This window comes from Bacillus rossius, chromosome 3 (assembly GCF_032445375.1).
Source record: "Bacillus rossius redtenbacheri isolate Brsri chromosome 3, Brsri_v3, whole genome shotgun sequence".
In the NCBI taxonomy this organism is placed as follows: Eukaryota; Metazoa; Arthropoda; class Insecta; order Phasmatodea; family Bacillidae; genus Bacillus; species Bacillus rossius.
The window spans coordinates 96,747,402-96,764,458 of NC_086332.1; the positions used below are offsets into that span (position 1 = coordinate 96,747,402).

General features: G+C 34.6%; 1 protein-coding gene across 2 annotated transcripts in view; it reads right to left on the reverse strand.

The window, feature by feature from the left end:
• The window catches only part of LOC134531058 (intraflagellar transport protein 43 homolog A), a 62,483-nt gene that overhangs the window by 35,805 nt on the left and 9,621 nt on the right, over positions 1 to 17,057 (reverse strand). For both annotated transcript variants that reach the window (XM_063366573.1, XM_063366572.1), the window contains exons 4-5: positions 12,306 to 12,335; positions 5,707 to 5,753 (exon numbers count right to left, since the gene is read on the reverse strand). In XM_063366573.1, coding sequence (XP_063222643.1) covers positions 5,707 to 5,753; positions 12,306 to 12,335 — 77 coding nt within the window. The remainder of the gene's footprint in view (positions 1 to 5,706; positions 5,754 to 12,305; positions 12,336 to 17,057) is intronic.

Sequence of the window (17,057 nt, forward strand, 5' to 3'; positions counted from 1 at the left end):
TGATATAAAAGATAATAATTATTTAATATGTAGATAAGGATTGTTCAGATCTGTTAAGAATTGTTAATTACTTTGGTTAAATTTCATGGAAAGCCTTAAAATACTTATTTCCTTGAGATACTTAATTATTAATTTGAGGGTTAACTCCAGTTCATAATAATTAATTTGGATATTTGATAATTAATTTCAGTAATTGTTTTGTTTAAAGCAGTATAGATTATAATTTTACAGGACATCATTTTTAAACAAAAGTTTCTAATATGGTATGAATTTCAACTTTGTTTACTAAATTTTGAACATTGTATTTGAATTTGTTGGGTAATTTTAAATTCTATTGGATATTGCTAGTGTAATATCTTAAGAATAGTCTGGAAGGTACAGAAGGAAGAGCGGACAGGCGTGACACTCTGGTGGCAGAAAGTTATTTTTCACTTTGTAAATGTGTGTTTGGGATTTACGCGTCAAGTTGTACGCACAGCTGTAGCGACCGTCTGGAAGGGTCTCTGGAGGCTACCACTAGCCAGCCAATCAGGGCGAGCGCTGGCGTCAAGTGATGTGCCCGTACGAATTTCCTTATATGGTCATGTTATGGAATTATGTGCGCTGATTGGTCAGTTGGCCCACGGGGTTGCCTCCCTTGTTTTCACCTTTACAAGGGAAGGAAATCTCGTTGACCAAGTCACTTGTTGCTCAACCGTCGCCGAAGCCGGTTGCGTCGTCGGCAAGTCACGACACAATGTGAGAATTAACTAAGGGACAATTTAACGCCTAGGGGCTGGGGCCAGGCCGTATTTTTTTAACTTAAGTTCTTGATTTTTCGGACAAATGTACTAGAAATTTAGGCCCTAGGCGTCGGCATCGGCCCGACTTCGTGTGATTTCGGTCCGCGATCGACGGTACCTTGAGTTATGTAATTAACCAAGGGACATTACTAAGTTTTTTTTTTCTTTGGCGAGTGACAAGACTCCTCGACCATCAACGGCAAGATGTATGGTGCTGTGGTATGTATTTGGACCTCATCCTATCAAAATTCAAAGACATCGTTAAAATTTGTATAAGAAAAGACAAAAAACTGTGCAAGTAACAAAGTTTTTCTAACTAAATTCATTTGTAAAATTGTGTACTGAGGCCATGTAACGATGAGAAAAAACATTTTTTTTTTAAAAGAAATAAACAAAGATAATTTAATAAACTCTTTTATTTCCAAATAACGTAGAACCATCGTAATGAAAAATCCCTAAGGAACATTGTTTGTCTTTGTTTTGTTACGTTTCTCTGTGTGCTTAGCCGGGCAAAACATACAACGTAACATGTGATTGGTCATTTCACATTAATTACATAGTATCAATTCACTCAAATTACAGTTTTTAAAGACTAAATTATAAAAAAAAAAAAACACAAAGAGTCACTTTAGCAACGAACAATTTGTTTTCCGTAAAGAACCTGAGCATTTGAATCTCAAGCTCCATCAGGAATAGATGCATTTTACGTGTTGTCGAAGAGCAGCGTCATTTTCATTTAGATATCATCAAAACATTGATCAAGTCTACTATAATTTAAAAAGTATTAATATTAATACTTCAAGAATATGAGAATTCTACGGACATTATAAGGAGTTAAAAAGTAAACATTTACTGATTTCAAACCACACAAGTTAATTGTCCTATGTAAAGAAACTTACTAGAGACTGATAATTTACTAGAATACTACTGGTGCCGCCTAAAAAAGGCACTATTTACAAGGTTAAAAGAACAAATTACATCAAATAATTTTGAAAGAAGAATCAAGGAAGGAACTATCCATACTGCCAACCGAGGGTAATGCCCGCTGCATAATCCAGAACAAGAAAGGAGGGCCAACAGCTCCTGATCGGACTTTGGGAGTCCTGTGTTCGAGGTTGCAGTTTTGAGATCATCCTACATACTTACCACGAGGCGTTCCCAGGATGAAGATAGGAGGTTGGTCACACACTTTCCAATCTACCAGGATACGTTAAATCTACTAAATTGTCACTCAAAGGTTGGTTTGTCACAAGAGACTGCTTGCACTCACATGTCCCTTTTTGCGGTAACACGAAGTACATTTTCTTATTAACTGATGAATTGAATAAATTTAAAGACCAACACAATTTCCACTTCTCAGTTCCCTAATATACACTATAATCCGGCAACTTTGTTTTCGACCTGCGCAGACCCCAATGTCAGGCGGCGGTCACGTGATTCTCTAGCGGAGTGGAGTGGAGGGGATCAGTTGACGGTTGTGCTTCCTGGATACGCCGCTCCCGAGATAGTTCTTCGCAGGTCGGTTTACACGATACGGTTTGCGTTATGGCTTCAACTTCAGGAATTAAGTCACGCATTTCAGCCGGTACACCATTACGTGGACAAGCAAGGGAAATCGTTTACAATGTTGTAACACATTTAAAAGAACAGAAACGTTTATATACATTAAATTACAACATCACAGAATCTGCAAGTGCGGCGACAGGTGTTTCGCAATCAACCATTAAAAGTATAACTGCGGAAGGTAAAATTAAAAGTAAAAGTAGTTTATCATTTTCCACACCCACGGGTAAGAACAAAGACCGAAAGAAAAGAATTGAAGTTGATGACTTTTCCGAATGTGTGATTCATAGGAAAATTCATGAATTTTATACCGTTAGAAAAACAGTACAGACATTGAAGAATTTGACAAAGTCCTTACGAGATGACGGTATTGTGAACTGCAGCAAAGAATACTTGCGCAAACTGTTGAAACGTCTCGGTTTTCGATGGAAAAAATGTCAGTCTAGAAGAAAACTTTTGATAGAGAAACCTGAAATTACCGCATGGAGAGGAAAATATTTACAAGACATCCGTGCGTACCGAAATGCAGGGCGGAATATAGTATATATAGATGAAACATATCTACACGCTACTCACAGTGTAAGTTCTTGCTGGCAATCCAGCACTGAACTGGGGGGCACAGAATCTATCGGTAAAGGGCAATGATTGATAATTGTGCATGCTGGTGGCGAACAAGGATTTGTCCAGAATGCGTTATTGATTTTTAAATCAAAACAAAAATCCGGTGACTATCACGATGATATGAACTATGCAAATTTTTCGTTATGACTAGAACAAAAGTTACTACCAAATTTGCCAATGCACAGTGTCATTGTTTTAGACAATGCTAGTTACCACAATGTTCAAAATAATAGAAAACCTTCATTAGCTACTATTAAACATGAAATTCAAGATTGGCTTAGGGAAAATAGCATCCAGTTTTCTCCTGACATGAACAAAGCAGATTTGTTGTGTTTGGTGAAACAGCATCCTTCCCCAAAAATATTCAAGGTAGACGAAATCATAAACAAATATGGGCATGACGTGATTCAATTGCCTCCCTACCACCCGGATCTAAATCCGATCGAGCTAGTGTGGGGGGACATCAAGAGGAAGGTCTCTGAGGAAATGGGTAACTCGTTAGACGAAAAAAGAAAACTATGTGAGAAATTGTTTGCTTCGTACTCCGTCGAACAGTGGAAAAAGTGCTGCGAACATGTTAAAGGTATTGAAGATGAATATTTCAGAAGTGATCGAATCATGGACATCGAAATCGACAAAATTATTGTAACCCTTCAATCATCATCTGATGAAAATTCAAGTGGAACAGATACTGCACATAGCTTCGATTCGGAATTCGACTCTAGGTAAGGTTAATATTTTCTATGGTTATTCAAAATATTAATTACTCTTTCTAATGGTTCTTTTGCAGCTGTATGTGATAACTATGCAGGTTGCATAGCCTATGCGAATTAATGTTCTATTGGCTTGATATATTAATATTAATTATTAAGGGGAATGGTGTACTTATACATGACAGCAAACATTTTGACCTAACTTGGTTGTCAATTTTGTTTAAGTTTAATTGACACATTACGATTCCGGGTGCATGTAATGTATAGTTTTTTTATGTCCAATTCCCTAAATAGACATGCAGTTGTTTCTCAGAGGTTCCAATGTCATATGAGACTTTCATCGGTGACAGTGACATTTCATTAATGGGATATATTTAGAAAAGTTAAGTGCATGCTTCTATAGATGTTCCCGTGCATCTGATCAATATGTTCATCTAGATATAGAAGTGTGAATGAATATGTATTTTTCGTAATTTTGAGGGTTTCCAAAATATGTTTCAGGAGTCTTTTCCCCCTCGATTACCGATATCGGACGTAGATTTCATTATTGCGTCAACCAAATGACCCCCATAATGCTGCGTCAAATGCAACAAATATTTCGTTAGCACCTTAAAATCCAAATTTTCCCGGGGGAGGACCCCCGGAACCCCCGGGGAGGAGCCATGCTTCTTAACACCCCCCATACACAAATCCTGGCTACACAACTGGTGCGAATACCTTTCAGCCTCATTGCGAAGCGAGTGAAGTGCGTTCGTGTAAGTTGTCCTTGAGGGAGGAGTGGCCCTCCCCTACCAGTAGACAATTCGGAGGGGTAGGAGGGGTGGAAGTTAGGGAAGGAGGAGCTGCGCGGAACAGAAACGTGCAAGGCCAATTACTAAGTTGCCGGGCTATAACGCTGTTTTTTTATGTCAAATGTTTGAAAGTATTGACTTGTAGAGATTGTAAGTTTTGGAATCACTGTGTGGGTTTGTTAGTTAACAATTTCAATTTAATATTTATTGTTTTACCTAATTTACAAGTTGCTTAGTTTGTCTGTCCCCACAGTAACTTGTATGCACCAGTAGTCCAGCTTAACCCACCGAGCTAACACCCATCTATCCAAGGAAGGCAAAAACTTTTAAGATATTTGCTCTTGTATTATCTAATGCTATTTGTATATTGTGTTCAAGATTGAGTTGAGACTTTTATTTGTGAAAAAGGTTGATCAAGCAAACAATTACATTGCTGACTTAACAGTCCGTAAAACCAAAACATGCGCGGAATTCAGTGTAGTATTATACTCCAAACTCTATGGTACTCGATTCATTGTGACTACAAATTTAATTTGTTAAATCATAATCTCTAAACAGGTTGTTATATGAAGTTCATAGTTTTCGAGGTTTAACAAATTATAACATTGAATTTGAAGAGATCTCATGAAGTTTTTGTTTTTAAATGCAATATTATGTAAGGCATCCACACTTTATTTTTAACATTTTATTAGTTTGTACAAATGTTTTATGTATCACCTTTTAACACAGTTAATTTTTGCATCAGATATTCTAGAGTCAACACTTAACTGCATTAGCTTGATAGTTTGTAACACCCAATCACATTATGACTTGAATATAGTGGATTTGAAATCTATCAAACAAAATTCATTACAAATAATTACTTACCTTATAAGGGGTGCCTACATAACATCACAATGTCATAACTGTCGTCCTGATACATTATGCTGTAAAATCACATGCTTTTGAAGAAAGAACTTTAATGCAAGTGCATGTTAAGATGGGTGAGCTGACCAAATTGATGACATGTACAAATCATATGTGAATTGCCACCTAGGTAATCAAGATTCAATTATGCATATTTAAATGCACTCATGGTGGTAGCAAAAAGAAATAGCATAGTAGTGACAGGCTACTAAAGAAATGGGGTACCCAATTGGAGCAGTGAATAGTGACAAATGAAGAAAACCCATTAATTAGCAAAAAATACTATTATTTATTTGTTACTCTACGTTTCAACACTGTACCAAAACTCACCATCATCTGAATCAACCTTCTTATCTTCAACATCACGAAAGCGTTCCCTTGTAAAAAAAATACACGTAATATCAGTGCTGAATATAGAAGGCAAATAAGGTACAATATCAAACACGCTAGTCACAAACTAAAATTCTCAGTAGTATTTTATGCAAAATTCAGTAGAGCTATGATAAACAAAACTAAGCTATTCTTATATGACACTGTACACCTAGCTTCGTTTGCATCGTTGCTTTGTGTGCTTTCTACTAAAATATAGTTTGTAATTAAGTGAAGTGAGCCAGTAGTTTGTGCATTTAAATGAGTCTGATATTGAAACAGCATCTACATTTCTTTCCAGAAATGCCATTAAGATAATACTACAGATCAGGAGCATATGAGCAGTGTGTGCTAGGTGTGTGGCACATGCCCTGCTGAAACTAGGACAGTTAAAATAATTAAAATAAAATATATTTTCTGCACACTCTGCCATAAACATGAGTGCCTTCAACTGTTTCAACCAGCCTAGCACATGTACAATGTAGCTAGACAAAGACAGCAGAGTATCAGGAGGGATGAGTGTGCTGCGGCTGGCCAGCTCAGCACGTGGACCGAGAGCAGGGAGGACATCACACCCTTTAAGGCCATTCTGCACCCCACCAGCTCCCCTTCCAATCTACAGTTACATGCACATCCCACCATGGAGCAGCAGGTATCCACATCATGTTTATTTAGTTTAGCCTGTTTGGCAAGTCGATTTTCATCTCAACTATAACAGTTTGTGTTTTCTACCTACGAGTAAATATGGACATAAACTTCAAATAGATAATTTAGGCCTTATAACTAAATTTTCAGTTAACTTATTTAAAAGACAATTTACTTTCTGGTGAAGCTTACAATGATCGTATAAACAAAGAACGTAACTCCTTCAGAGGAAAATTCAACCTGCTGAGGAGTTAAACCATGACATATTGAACTAAGTGTTACACATTATAAAGCATGTACGTAGTTTTGCTCCTTATGTTAGGAGCACCAGATAAGCAGTGAATGTTTCTACCTAGATAAAAAGATGACTTTATGAAGCACAACAATATAAATTTATTCATATATAAATTATTAAACAACTTGGTAACCCATCATTCACAAAGATGATTACAATAATGTATATTCTCAATATCAATTGAACAAGACATTCACATGCATTTAGCGTGCAGACTAGCTCTTAATGTACTCACCATCAGTAAATTACAGTTACCAGTTAAGTCAAATACAAACATGACAAATCTGAACGTGAGGCTATCATAAAGTGTTAACAAGATCTTATTGGGAGTGCCGCAGAGAAACCAAACAGGAAGACGATCATGGACGGATTCTTGTTATACAGAAAGCAAAAAATACTTAATTGAAGCAGAATTTGGAACGGGCGAAAGAAAGACGATACAAACAAAATCTAATCTACATGCCACTTAAAGACAACTAACACGTAAACTCCCCAAGTACTCACTTGTCCATGATCGTTTCCACAGCACTCCGAGTAGCTTACTGTCAGCCTCAAAAACTAAAGGCAGAAGAAGGAGCCGAGTTAAAACCAGAGTATATAAGGTGTAAAGAATAAATACATCCGCAGAAGGAAAATAGTTCCTGAAAGTGGAGGGGAGGGGAGCATGCGCACTACCAGACAGAATCAGGGGGAGTTTGGAGGCACAAAAATGGAGTGGAGGGAGAAAGGAGAGGAAGGGAAGTGACACTCGCTACCTAAGAATCAACCCGACGTTAACGGAAATAAAAACATAGCTCATGCAGTATACTGCACTGGATTAAATAAAAGGACAATAATTATATTTTATTATGTAATACCAGAAGACTTGAATTTACTAAGCAAAACATTACTCTTTGCATTTTAAATGAGAAATAATTGTAACATTTTGCATTGTGTGTGCTTTGCTTTATATTTAATTTTACATTCAAGTAATGTTCAAAATAAGTGAAGTTAAAAATTTTTTGGTTCTTCAGAACATTCAGGTAGAACATTTTGGAGAGAGATAGTAAGCCTGTCATTGAAGACTTACGTCGCTGATATGTCTTGAAACGACTACAATTTTTGACAAGACATTATAAATGCTAAAGTGTGCTGTGGACAAATATTCTCACAACTATAAATTTTGATTTAATTATTTTTCTTTCAAGTTAAAGTTCATAGAGTAATGACAGGTTAAATTACTGATGTGTAATAGTCTCTGAAGCATTTTTTTTTTTCACTATGGAAACTGAATTTAACACTGCTTGTTATATTGAAATTTATTGGACCTATACCATTTTGTTTTGTTAAATTTCACTTTTATTTCTCTTACTAAAAAAAACTAAGTGGGGAGCAACCAAATGGAATATTTCTGTTAGGAATTTTTGAATGGAATACTTACTTATGGTTGAACAAGAAGTGCTGCTTATTTTATTCATAAATAGTTTAAATAGGTAGTTATACAAATGGTTTGTGCGAGAAATTACAAATAAATAGCTTGAACATATTTTTTTAAGAAGATTGGTCATTATTAGTTAGTAGAGCCCACTCTTAAGTGAATTTCGTCAAAAAAGAGTTACGGAGTTAGTCAAGTTATAGACTCCATCAATTTAATGTTTCGTGACATGTGGATAATCCAGTCAAGAGCCACATTCTTAAACTACGTTTGAACTACAATATTTTGGAAAAAGGAAAACAACGACCAATCCAAGTGCTATGGATTCCTCGACGGTTCCTTCGAGAGGACTCTGGGTGATTGCAGCGAGACACCTCTCCAAATCATCTTCAGCTTTGTACACACATCTCACTGGACATTCATCACTACTGTGATTCACCAGATCATAACTAGTTCAGACAGCTGAACTCTCCACCAAATTCCCATTGTATTGTGGCATAATAAGGTATGGTCCATGGTATTTAAAACTTGTCATTTTGTTTCATGGTATATGTTGTGTTAGATGATATTAGTAACTAGTAATCTCTTTCGAATACTAGTCAGTTTAACTTGATGATTGCTGCTTTGATTTAACTCTTTACGTAAATTGTTAATAGATATTTGAAACCATATTTTAACATTACCTCTTTTACTGTTTCTCACTTTATCCCAGAGATGATCCCCCTAATATTAACTTCTTTTTTTTTATATACTGATTGAATAGCTGTGTAAGGTAACTTGTAATATTTGAACACTATCACACTTAACTAGATTTAAAAAAAAATTTAGTTAGTTAATATGTAAACATGAAGCCTACTGATTTAATTATTTAATACGAAATTGAATGCTAGTTTCATCCGTAACACTGGTGTCAATAGATTGTGTTTACCAAATTGTTTAATTTGTCGTTTAGTTTTTCGTAACTAAGTTGTTTTGATGAACTGGGAATACTCCTATGCTGATAGAGTTGTCATTTTTTTCAGATAATAAATAGATCAAACTACACTTTTATATTGTGTTTTAATCTTATACATATTTTAGTTTTACTTCAATAGTAGTTTGATTTGAGCTTAGTGTTTATTAAGTTTTCTACGGCGCCAAGGCTTAATGAATGTTATAGTTTTCTTTTTGAGTGATGATAGTAACCCAATCTTTGGAAATATTGATGACACTATTTCTTAAAACTTGAATTAAACTAATTTAAGACCGTAAAATATGTGTAAGGAGCTATTTCAAGAAAATAGATGTATTTTGATTGAAACAAAAAAGTTCTATGACGAGTAGTAGAAGCAACTAGGTTCTTACTGTTTAAAGTACATTGAACACAATTTGTTAATTACTATTATTTGAATACTTCAAACCTTGAAACTCAAATAGACATGATTTGTGAAGTTACCAAGAGTCTCGTGGTTTAGACGTATGACCCAAGAAAATTCTGATCTACCGAATATTTGGTGTTGAAAATTAAACCATACGAATTCTGAAATATGTGGTTATTCAAGATAAACTACAACCATGTTTTCTTTGTCAAGGTGAAATAGATTTTTAGAGGATCAAGATTTAAGTGTTGTTGGTTCTTGAAATCAGAGACTATAATTAGGGGATTAGGAAGAGTCGCCATGTGCAGTAAACCTACTTCTTGCACTCCTACTCATTGATGCATGAGAATTCTACTGTACTTCGCATCGGTTATGAAGACGTCTACAGCAGTATTAGCAATTTCATCGTGGTGATCAGCTACTGCAGCCTGTGGAATTAACAATACATCAAAAGATGTAGTGGTAATGAAAGAATTCTGCTAAAATGTATGTATAAAAAGCAGATTTGAGTGTATAACTAGGTACATGTTAGTTTGTAAGATTACATTTTATGGATAATTGTTTATAGTACACAAAATTTATATGTTATCCACCAACTAAATTTTCAATACATATGTGGTAAAGCCTGACATAAACTATCATTTTGTCTTTTACTAAGATCAGTACTTCCTACATTTAATGTTTATTTTCCCCCAGGAATCCTATATAAAGATAATAATTTCATTTTGATTTGCTCTGAGCTGAACTAGTTGGTTTTTCATGAAATAATATTCTTGAGTTACAAGTCTCTTGTTTAAATTAGATTTTCTTGTTGGATTTGTATGGTTTAACTTGTATATTATTACCAATTCAAAAGCCACTCCATTTTTGATACCATGAACAAAACTTAGATTACTTATTAGATTCATAGTGCTTTGTTGGTTGTGTAATCTGTGTTTGAGCGTTGAGTCATTGGGAACTCTATAATGTCATATTCGTTCTGATGGTGTAACCAACAACCAGTTTTTATTTTCTTCTAACCTTTGACAAATATTTTGTTGAAGTAAAGTAAAGTAAAATTTCCTGATTGGTTGGCACTAACACAAACATATACAAGTGATTACTCTTAAGCCTGAACTTGTTACTAGTTTTCAAGAGAATTATTATTTTACTGGGCATTTTTCTGACTGTGAAGATAGTCTCCTTGGATAAAATATGTTCTACTATTGCTGCTAACCTTATTTGGAACATAGGTACATTACAGTCTCTCACTGAAGCTGAGATAGGATTAGACAACAAGATTTCTTTACAGTGACTACCACTAAGTCTCACACATTTAGAAATCTTCTCAGCCTTAAGTATTGCAAGCATTGAATTGTGTTTGAAACAAAACAAATACATTAAAACAATTTTAAAGTAATGAACAATAATTTGAACAACTTTAAAATGTAAGATTTGGATGAAAACGTGATTTAATATGTTTTAACCACATAAGCAACAGCTCTCAATGATCCTTTGTTGCAAAATAGTTTTAGAAATAATGATATTAGTTTCTGCCCTAATGTAGAATGTAAATACTTATCAGCTTACTTATTTTTTGTTAACATAAAAGTAAAGCAAAATTATGAACAATAATAAATAGAATTGTAGCTGTACTGTATGCCAATTGATTTGAAACAGAGCTGCAACATTTTGAATGGTTGTAAATTTTTTTGTTTTGTGAAGTAAATCTTTTTGTTTTGTGAACATTATAACTATCATGGCTCATATTCTTGAGCACTTCCTATTTTGTGTGACTGTTGGATATATTAGTGCAAAATTTTACAGAATCATATTTGTCCACTGTATATGACACTGAGGGACATTATTGGTTGGTTATAATGAACACTTTTAAAGACATTGCTATACTGTAAATATATCAGCATGATTTTGGCTATGGTACCTGTAAAACAAAGTTTTAAGCTTAATAGAATATCAATAATTTTGTTTAAATTATCTCCACTGCAAAAAAGTAGCATTCTCTGTGTATTGGCTCAAGAGACGCTACTGCTACAAATGACTTCCTTGCCTCATCAAACAAATGAAACCAGACATAAATACATAACTCCAGCCATTTTTTATTATTGTTCTGGAGATAATCTGATGATGGATTTTCATTGTTGTTTAAAAGAAATGTAAGTACCTAAAAGAGTGTGTTTCTCGTGATTGTCACTAGTGTTGTCAGCCCAAGGTGTTTTGAAATACGGTGACTGCCATCCTGCAAGAGGTAGATTTGAGCATGCCATACCTTTCCAGTTATTCACCAAAATCTTAAAAAGAAGGCTACTGAAACTTTTTCTATAACTTTTCTGTAGCTTGATTTGTCTTCATCAAACATTTTGATTACTTGATTAGTTACCAAACAGACAGGATCCACCATAAACAACCTGAACGCGAGCTGCTTTATCGATGCTGGATTGCAGAATATTTCCCACAGCAGACTGTGGGATTAAAGAAAGACCTTTATTGTACTGTGTAAGTTGCAGAGACACTGTATAACCATGCCGTGAAAACCGCAGGTGTGCAATGGGTTTCACCACTGCAGTGTTATACCTGGGAGCTTTGTGCTAAGACACGAGTACCAAGGACTACTGTAAGTACAGTGAAACTATTCATTAGGCCTACATAAAATACTACCCCTGACTCTCCTCAGCAAAATATGTCAAATATGTATCTCCAGTATAATTAAGGACACCCTCAACATTCATTTATATAAGTGGCCTGTACAATGTGTTTGAACAACTATTGAACAAAAAAAAATCAAATGATTGTAATGCAGTAACAAAGTGAAATAAACAAAATTTTCAATACTACAATAAAAAATACTTACTGTTCGATCACATTGACTGCACTGCGACGCCTGAAAAATAATTCGATAAAAGTGATTATTTTACTTTTTAAAGTGTTAGTTTTAAAGGTATTGCTATGTATGGTCCATAAACATAACGCCCTGAATTACACCTATTATGTTTTAAAAGTGCTGATCAATTACCAAGCTTGCAGTGGGCAGAGTATTGAAAACCTCACAGCTCTCTGCAAATGAGGTAAGCATGAACCACCCAACAAGCAATTCAGTATGAGGTAATATACTTACAGCGTGGCTGTCCCATGACGTAGTAATAAAATTTCTGAAATACTTTTTTCAAACAGTAGGCACGTTCCTCTATTTACCCTGAAAACAGCGTTTCTGAATTCAAATTGGTTTCTGAGAAATCACTGTTTAAAACTTACCTTACAATGCGTGGCTGCCGCCATTTTTGTTTCCTGTGTGGGTCTGTGTGTGTATATGATTTAGAGAACGAGTTAAATCATGAGAATAGTTAATTACTTTAGGTTAGCTACGAGTGTGTCTGAAAAGTTTCCGACTTCAACAAGAAGATGGCAGCACTCAACAAAAATTGGAGAATGTGTTTGTACAAGCTTTGGAATATACTCTCTGAAATTTCAGCCATTTTGGACATGCAGTTTTTTTTAACAACTGTTTGCCTGAGTGTCTACAAAATAATAGTTTAAGAAGCTGATGGCGGCCTCATCAACAAAAATCTCTGTTCTCAGAGCACAACTTTTATCCTAGGGATCAAAAAAAAGTCAATTGGGTTTAGATCTGGTGAGAAAGGAGGGTGGTCAAGCAGTTCAAACCGCAATTTGTATCATCATGGCAACCGCTGAGATGTGAGCTGTTGCATTGTCTCGGTGAAACAAAATGTTTTGTTTCTGCAAAACTTCACTTTTTCAGCAATTTCTGCCTTCAGTTTGTCAAGTAATGATGCGTAGTATGCTCCTGTCACGTTTTTACTTTTTCAATTTATCACGACTTTCCCAGGCCTAAGGTACAGGTGTTTGCCTTTTTTGGAGCTGATTCCTCCTTCACAATTTTTGGTGTCGTAAATGTTATACATCACCTAAGCTGGTACAGCCATGTTTGGATTAAGCTTCCCAAAATATCATTGTGGTAAACGATGGTGCAGAGTCCTAGTACACAACGTCCAACTCATCTTTAATTTGCATAGGCATATTGCCTTTCAAAAACAAATATTCAATGACAGTTTGATACTCAATTTTTCATTTACACAAAAACATGCCCATAGTCTATGCAAACAATTGTTAAAACAAATACTACTCCAAAATGGCTGAAATTTCAGAGAATAGGTACATTCCAAAGCACACACATTCCCAAATTTTTGTTGATGAGTGCTGCCATCTTCATGTTGAGGTCAGAAACGTTTCAGACAACCCTCGTACATTAAAAATAGTTCAAAATCTTGATGGTTAGTTGGATTTAGTATTGCTACATTAAAAATACTGTAAAATATTTTTTATGGTTGCTTAGAATTAACCAATTTAATATGTAGCTATCCTGACCTAACGTACTGTTCACATGATTTCACAGTATTTTTTATGTTGCTATACTAACTCACTAACTGTCCACATTGTTTTTAAGTTGTGAAAATGGTTGATTATGTTTGGTTACCTACACTAAAAATAGCTAACCAAACATAATTGACTATTTTCACAATTTAACTAAAGCTCTCCAATCATATACACAAACCCACACGGAAAAGTAAACAAAAGACAGCGGCTGCATCAATGCACAGTTATTGTATCTATTAAATGTAATTTCTCATAATCCAGTAGAAATATATAAACAGTGTTTTCAGGGTAAATAAAGGAAGATCTCTTAGTATTCAAAAAACAGTATTTTCTAAATTGTATTATTACTTCAAAGAAAAGCCGTGTTGTAAGAATATTAATACATATATCTGATTTTGACATAAGTGTTCAGCCACCTGTTTCATGTTTCCTAAAAGATAGTCTTTAGATTCATTAATATGTTTTTAACAATAATACCTACTATATCATAAGAATGTTTTATAAAGGTGTGGACAAATTAAGTTTGATGTATGTTGACTAATATAACTTATTAGTTCTAACTAAAATATGAATTTTAACAATCTGAAATAACGAAAGTACTAAAATACAGAGTCCAATTTAAATTAAATTTAAAATTCACACACACCCGCACATTACTTTATTGTAAATAAGACATAACCACTCTGAAATAATTCATCCACTCAATATTCAAACTTAAGAGTCAGTAATACCCCTGGAGAAGAAGTTATGCGAGAGGTGATGTAACTTCCATTATAACAGAAAAACGAAGCTACCTGAAATTGTATAATTTTTTGTGTGTGTGCATGCATGCCCAATAAATGCTTCCATTTTGATAAAAAATATATATATATTTTAAATTGTGCTTTAAAAAAATAAATAAAGTTCCCTTAAATCGACAATTTTAAGTACAATAATTTTGCACTTCTGCAACTGGTAGATAAATTTTGCCAAACAAAGAGCAAAGTCAGTGAATTTTAAATAATGAATTACTTAATGGGAACTCTTAATTTTTTTTTGTTAAGTCATAATGATGGAAGGAGTAAAGTTCAACACCACCACTAGTGTCATGCTGATGTTCGTGGGCTACTCTCCGTCCGCATTCCTGAGCGTTGGTCAGACAGGGTGGTTGGGGGCGGGGGAAAGAGGAAGAGGGCACAGAGACAGGACAATAATAGCTGTCAGCTTTGAAGCAGAGGGAGGCTAGAGGTCTTTCCAGGTAGCAGCTTTGAATATTGAAAGGTAGCAGTAAAGATCGGAATCATTGGTGTTAGATGTGCCAGTGTCTTGGTACACTTACAAGTTTTCAAGGTGTCGAACTAGTGTAAAGATACTTTCATCATAGTATGCAAAAATACCACTTGTAATAAAAAGCATCACCCCTTTAGTTTCAGATCAGCGTGCTGACCACTTGACTCCATGATGCGAAAGATTTCGTAAATTCTAATTACTAGGCGGAGTTATAAAGCAAATTTGGGAAAGGGGTGAATTTGTGGAGATGAGATTTATTAGATCATTAACAAATAATAATTAGCGGAGAAATGTACCACTTTTTATAATACATTATGTGTACGCTTCATAATAAAAAATAATAAAAAATAATAAAAAACTAATTCCAATTTCATTTGCAAAATTTTCCTCTTAAATGACTATTGGTACTTTTTTTTTACATGACTAAGTATTCTGTATTATTTATAAAATCATTAACAAATAATAATTAGCGGAGAAATGTACCACTTTTTATAATAATAATAATAATAATAATAATAATAATAATAATAATAATAATAATAATAATAAAAGATAAAAACTAATTACAATTTCATTTGCAATATTTTCCTCTTAAATGACTATTAGTAGGGTCAGTTGGGGTAATTATGAACACGGGGTAATTGTGAACAAGCGCTACTAGCGCTCATGTGACAGTGCCTGATACTAAAAGGAAGTTGAAATCAAATGTTTACATTCCTGTTTACTGAATTACAACATTCCCGCCATTTTTTCTTTGAGGTTAACTGCATGATTTGTGTATTTCAAATATCTTACAGTTTAAAGTGATAAACAGTTTTTTAGTGTATGTGAATATCCTATGTTTCCATCATATTAAAACAAGATAAGTCTTTGTTTGAGTAAATATTTGACAATATATGTTTACTTTAACAGAATATCAATAATATTTTGCTCCAACACATTTTCAAGGACCTGCAGAACCATGTTCATAATTACCCCATACTTTTCATCATACGGGGTAGTTATGAACAGTTTGTTTTTGTGTTTTGTTGCATAGTAGGCCATATTAGTTAGACATTACTGCTTGCAAAATTTAAATTTTGAGCATTACCTATTAATTTACAGAGATTTTAACTCTAATAAACATGGTAGCATCAAAAGTATAACCTAACATTACATAACATAGAATAGGTAATAAGCAAAAAAACGAGTTAAATGTCCGATTCAAAGATGGTAAGCCAGGTGAAGACTGGTACTATGGGTTTATGAAGCGACATCCTAACATTTCACTAAAAAAAAACCAGAACACTTTCAAAAAGCACGGAAGAATGCAAGGAATCCGTTTGTTGTTTACCATTTTTTTGAGATGGTTAAGGATGCTTATGCAAAAAAACTCTGTAGAAGATGATTCAGGAAGCTTCATTTTTAATGCAGATGAAAGAAACGACCCATCCCGCATGAGAGGAATAGGGGAAAATGGGAAACCTCTCAGCAGGGTTTCCGATGGTTCTGGAAGGGATAATACTACAGTACTTGCATGCGTTTCTGCTAATGGTGAGGTTCTACCCTCTCTCATAGTATACAAGGGACAAGCTGTTCAACAACGGTGGATATCACCACAACCATATCCTGGAACTATGTATGTTGCAACCACTAACGGGTGGATGGAAGAGGTCTCGTTTTATGAATGGTTCACTAAGATGTTCATCACCTTTGTAAATGAAATACGTAAAAAGAAAGACATGGCACATAAAACTGCTTTTCTTTTTTATGATGGTCATGCAAGCCATATAAGCATTCGCATTATTGAGCAGGCAATCATCAACAATGTGGAGCTGATAAAATTTCCCAGCCACCTTACAGATCGTCTTCAACCACTAGATAAGTGCATATTTGGTCCAGTTAAGACTGAATGGGACAATGTTTTAGTTGTCCATGGTAAAACCAAGATGGGAAGTGGTCC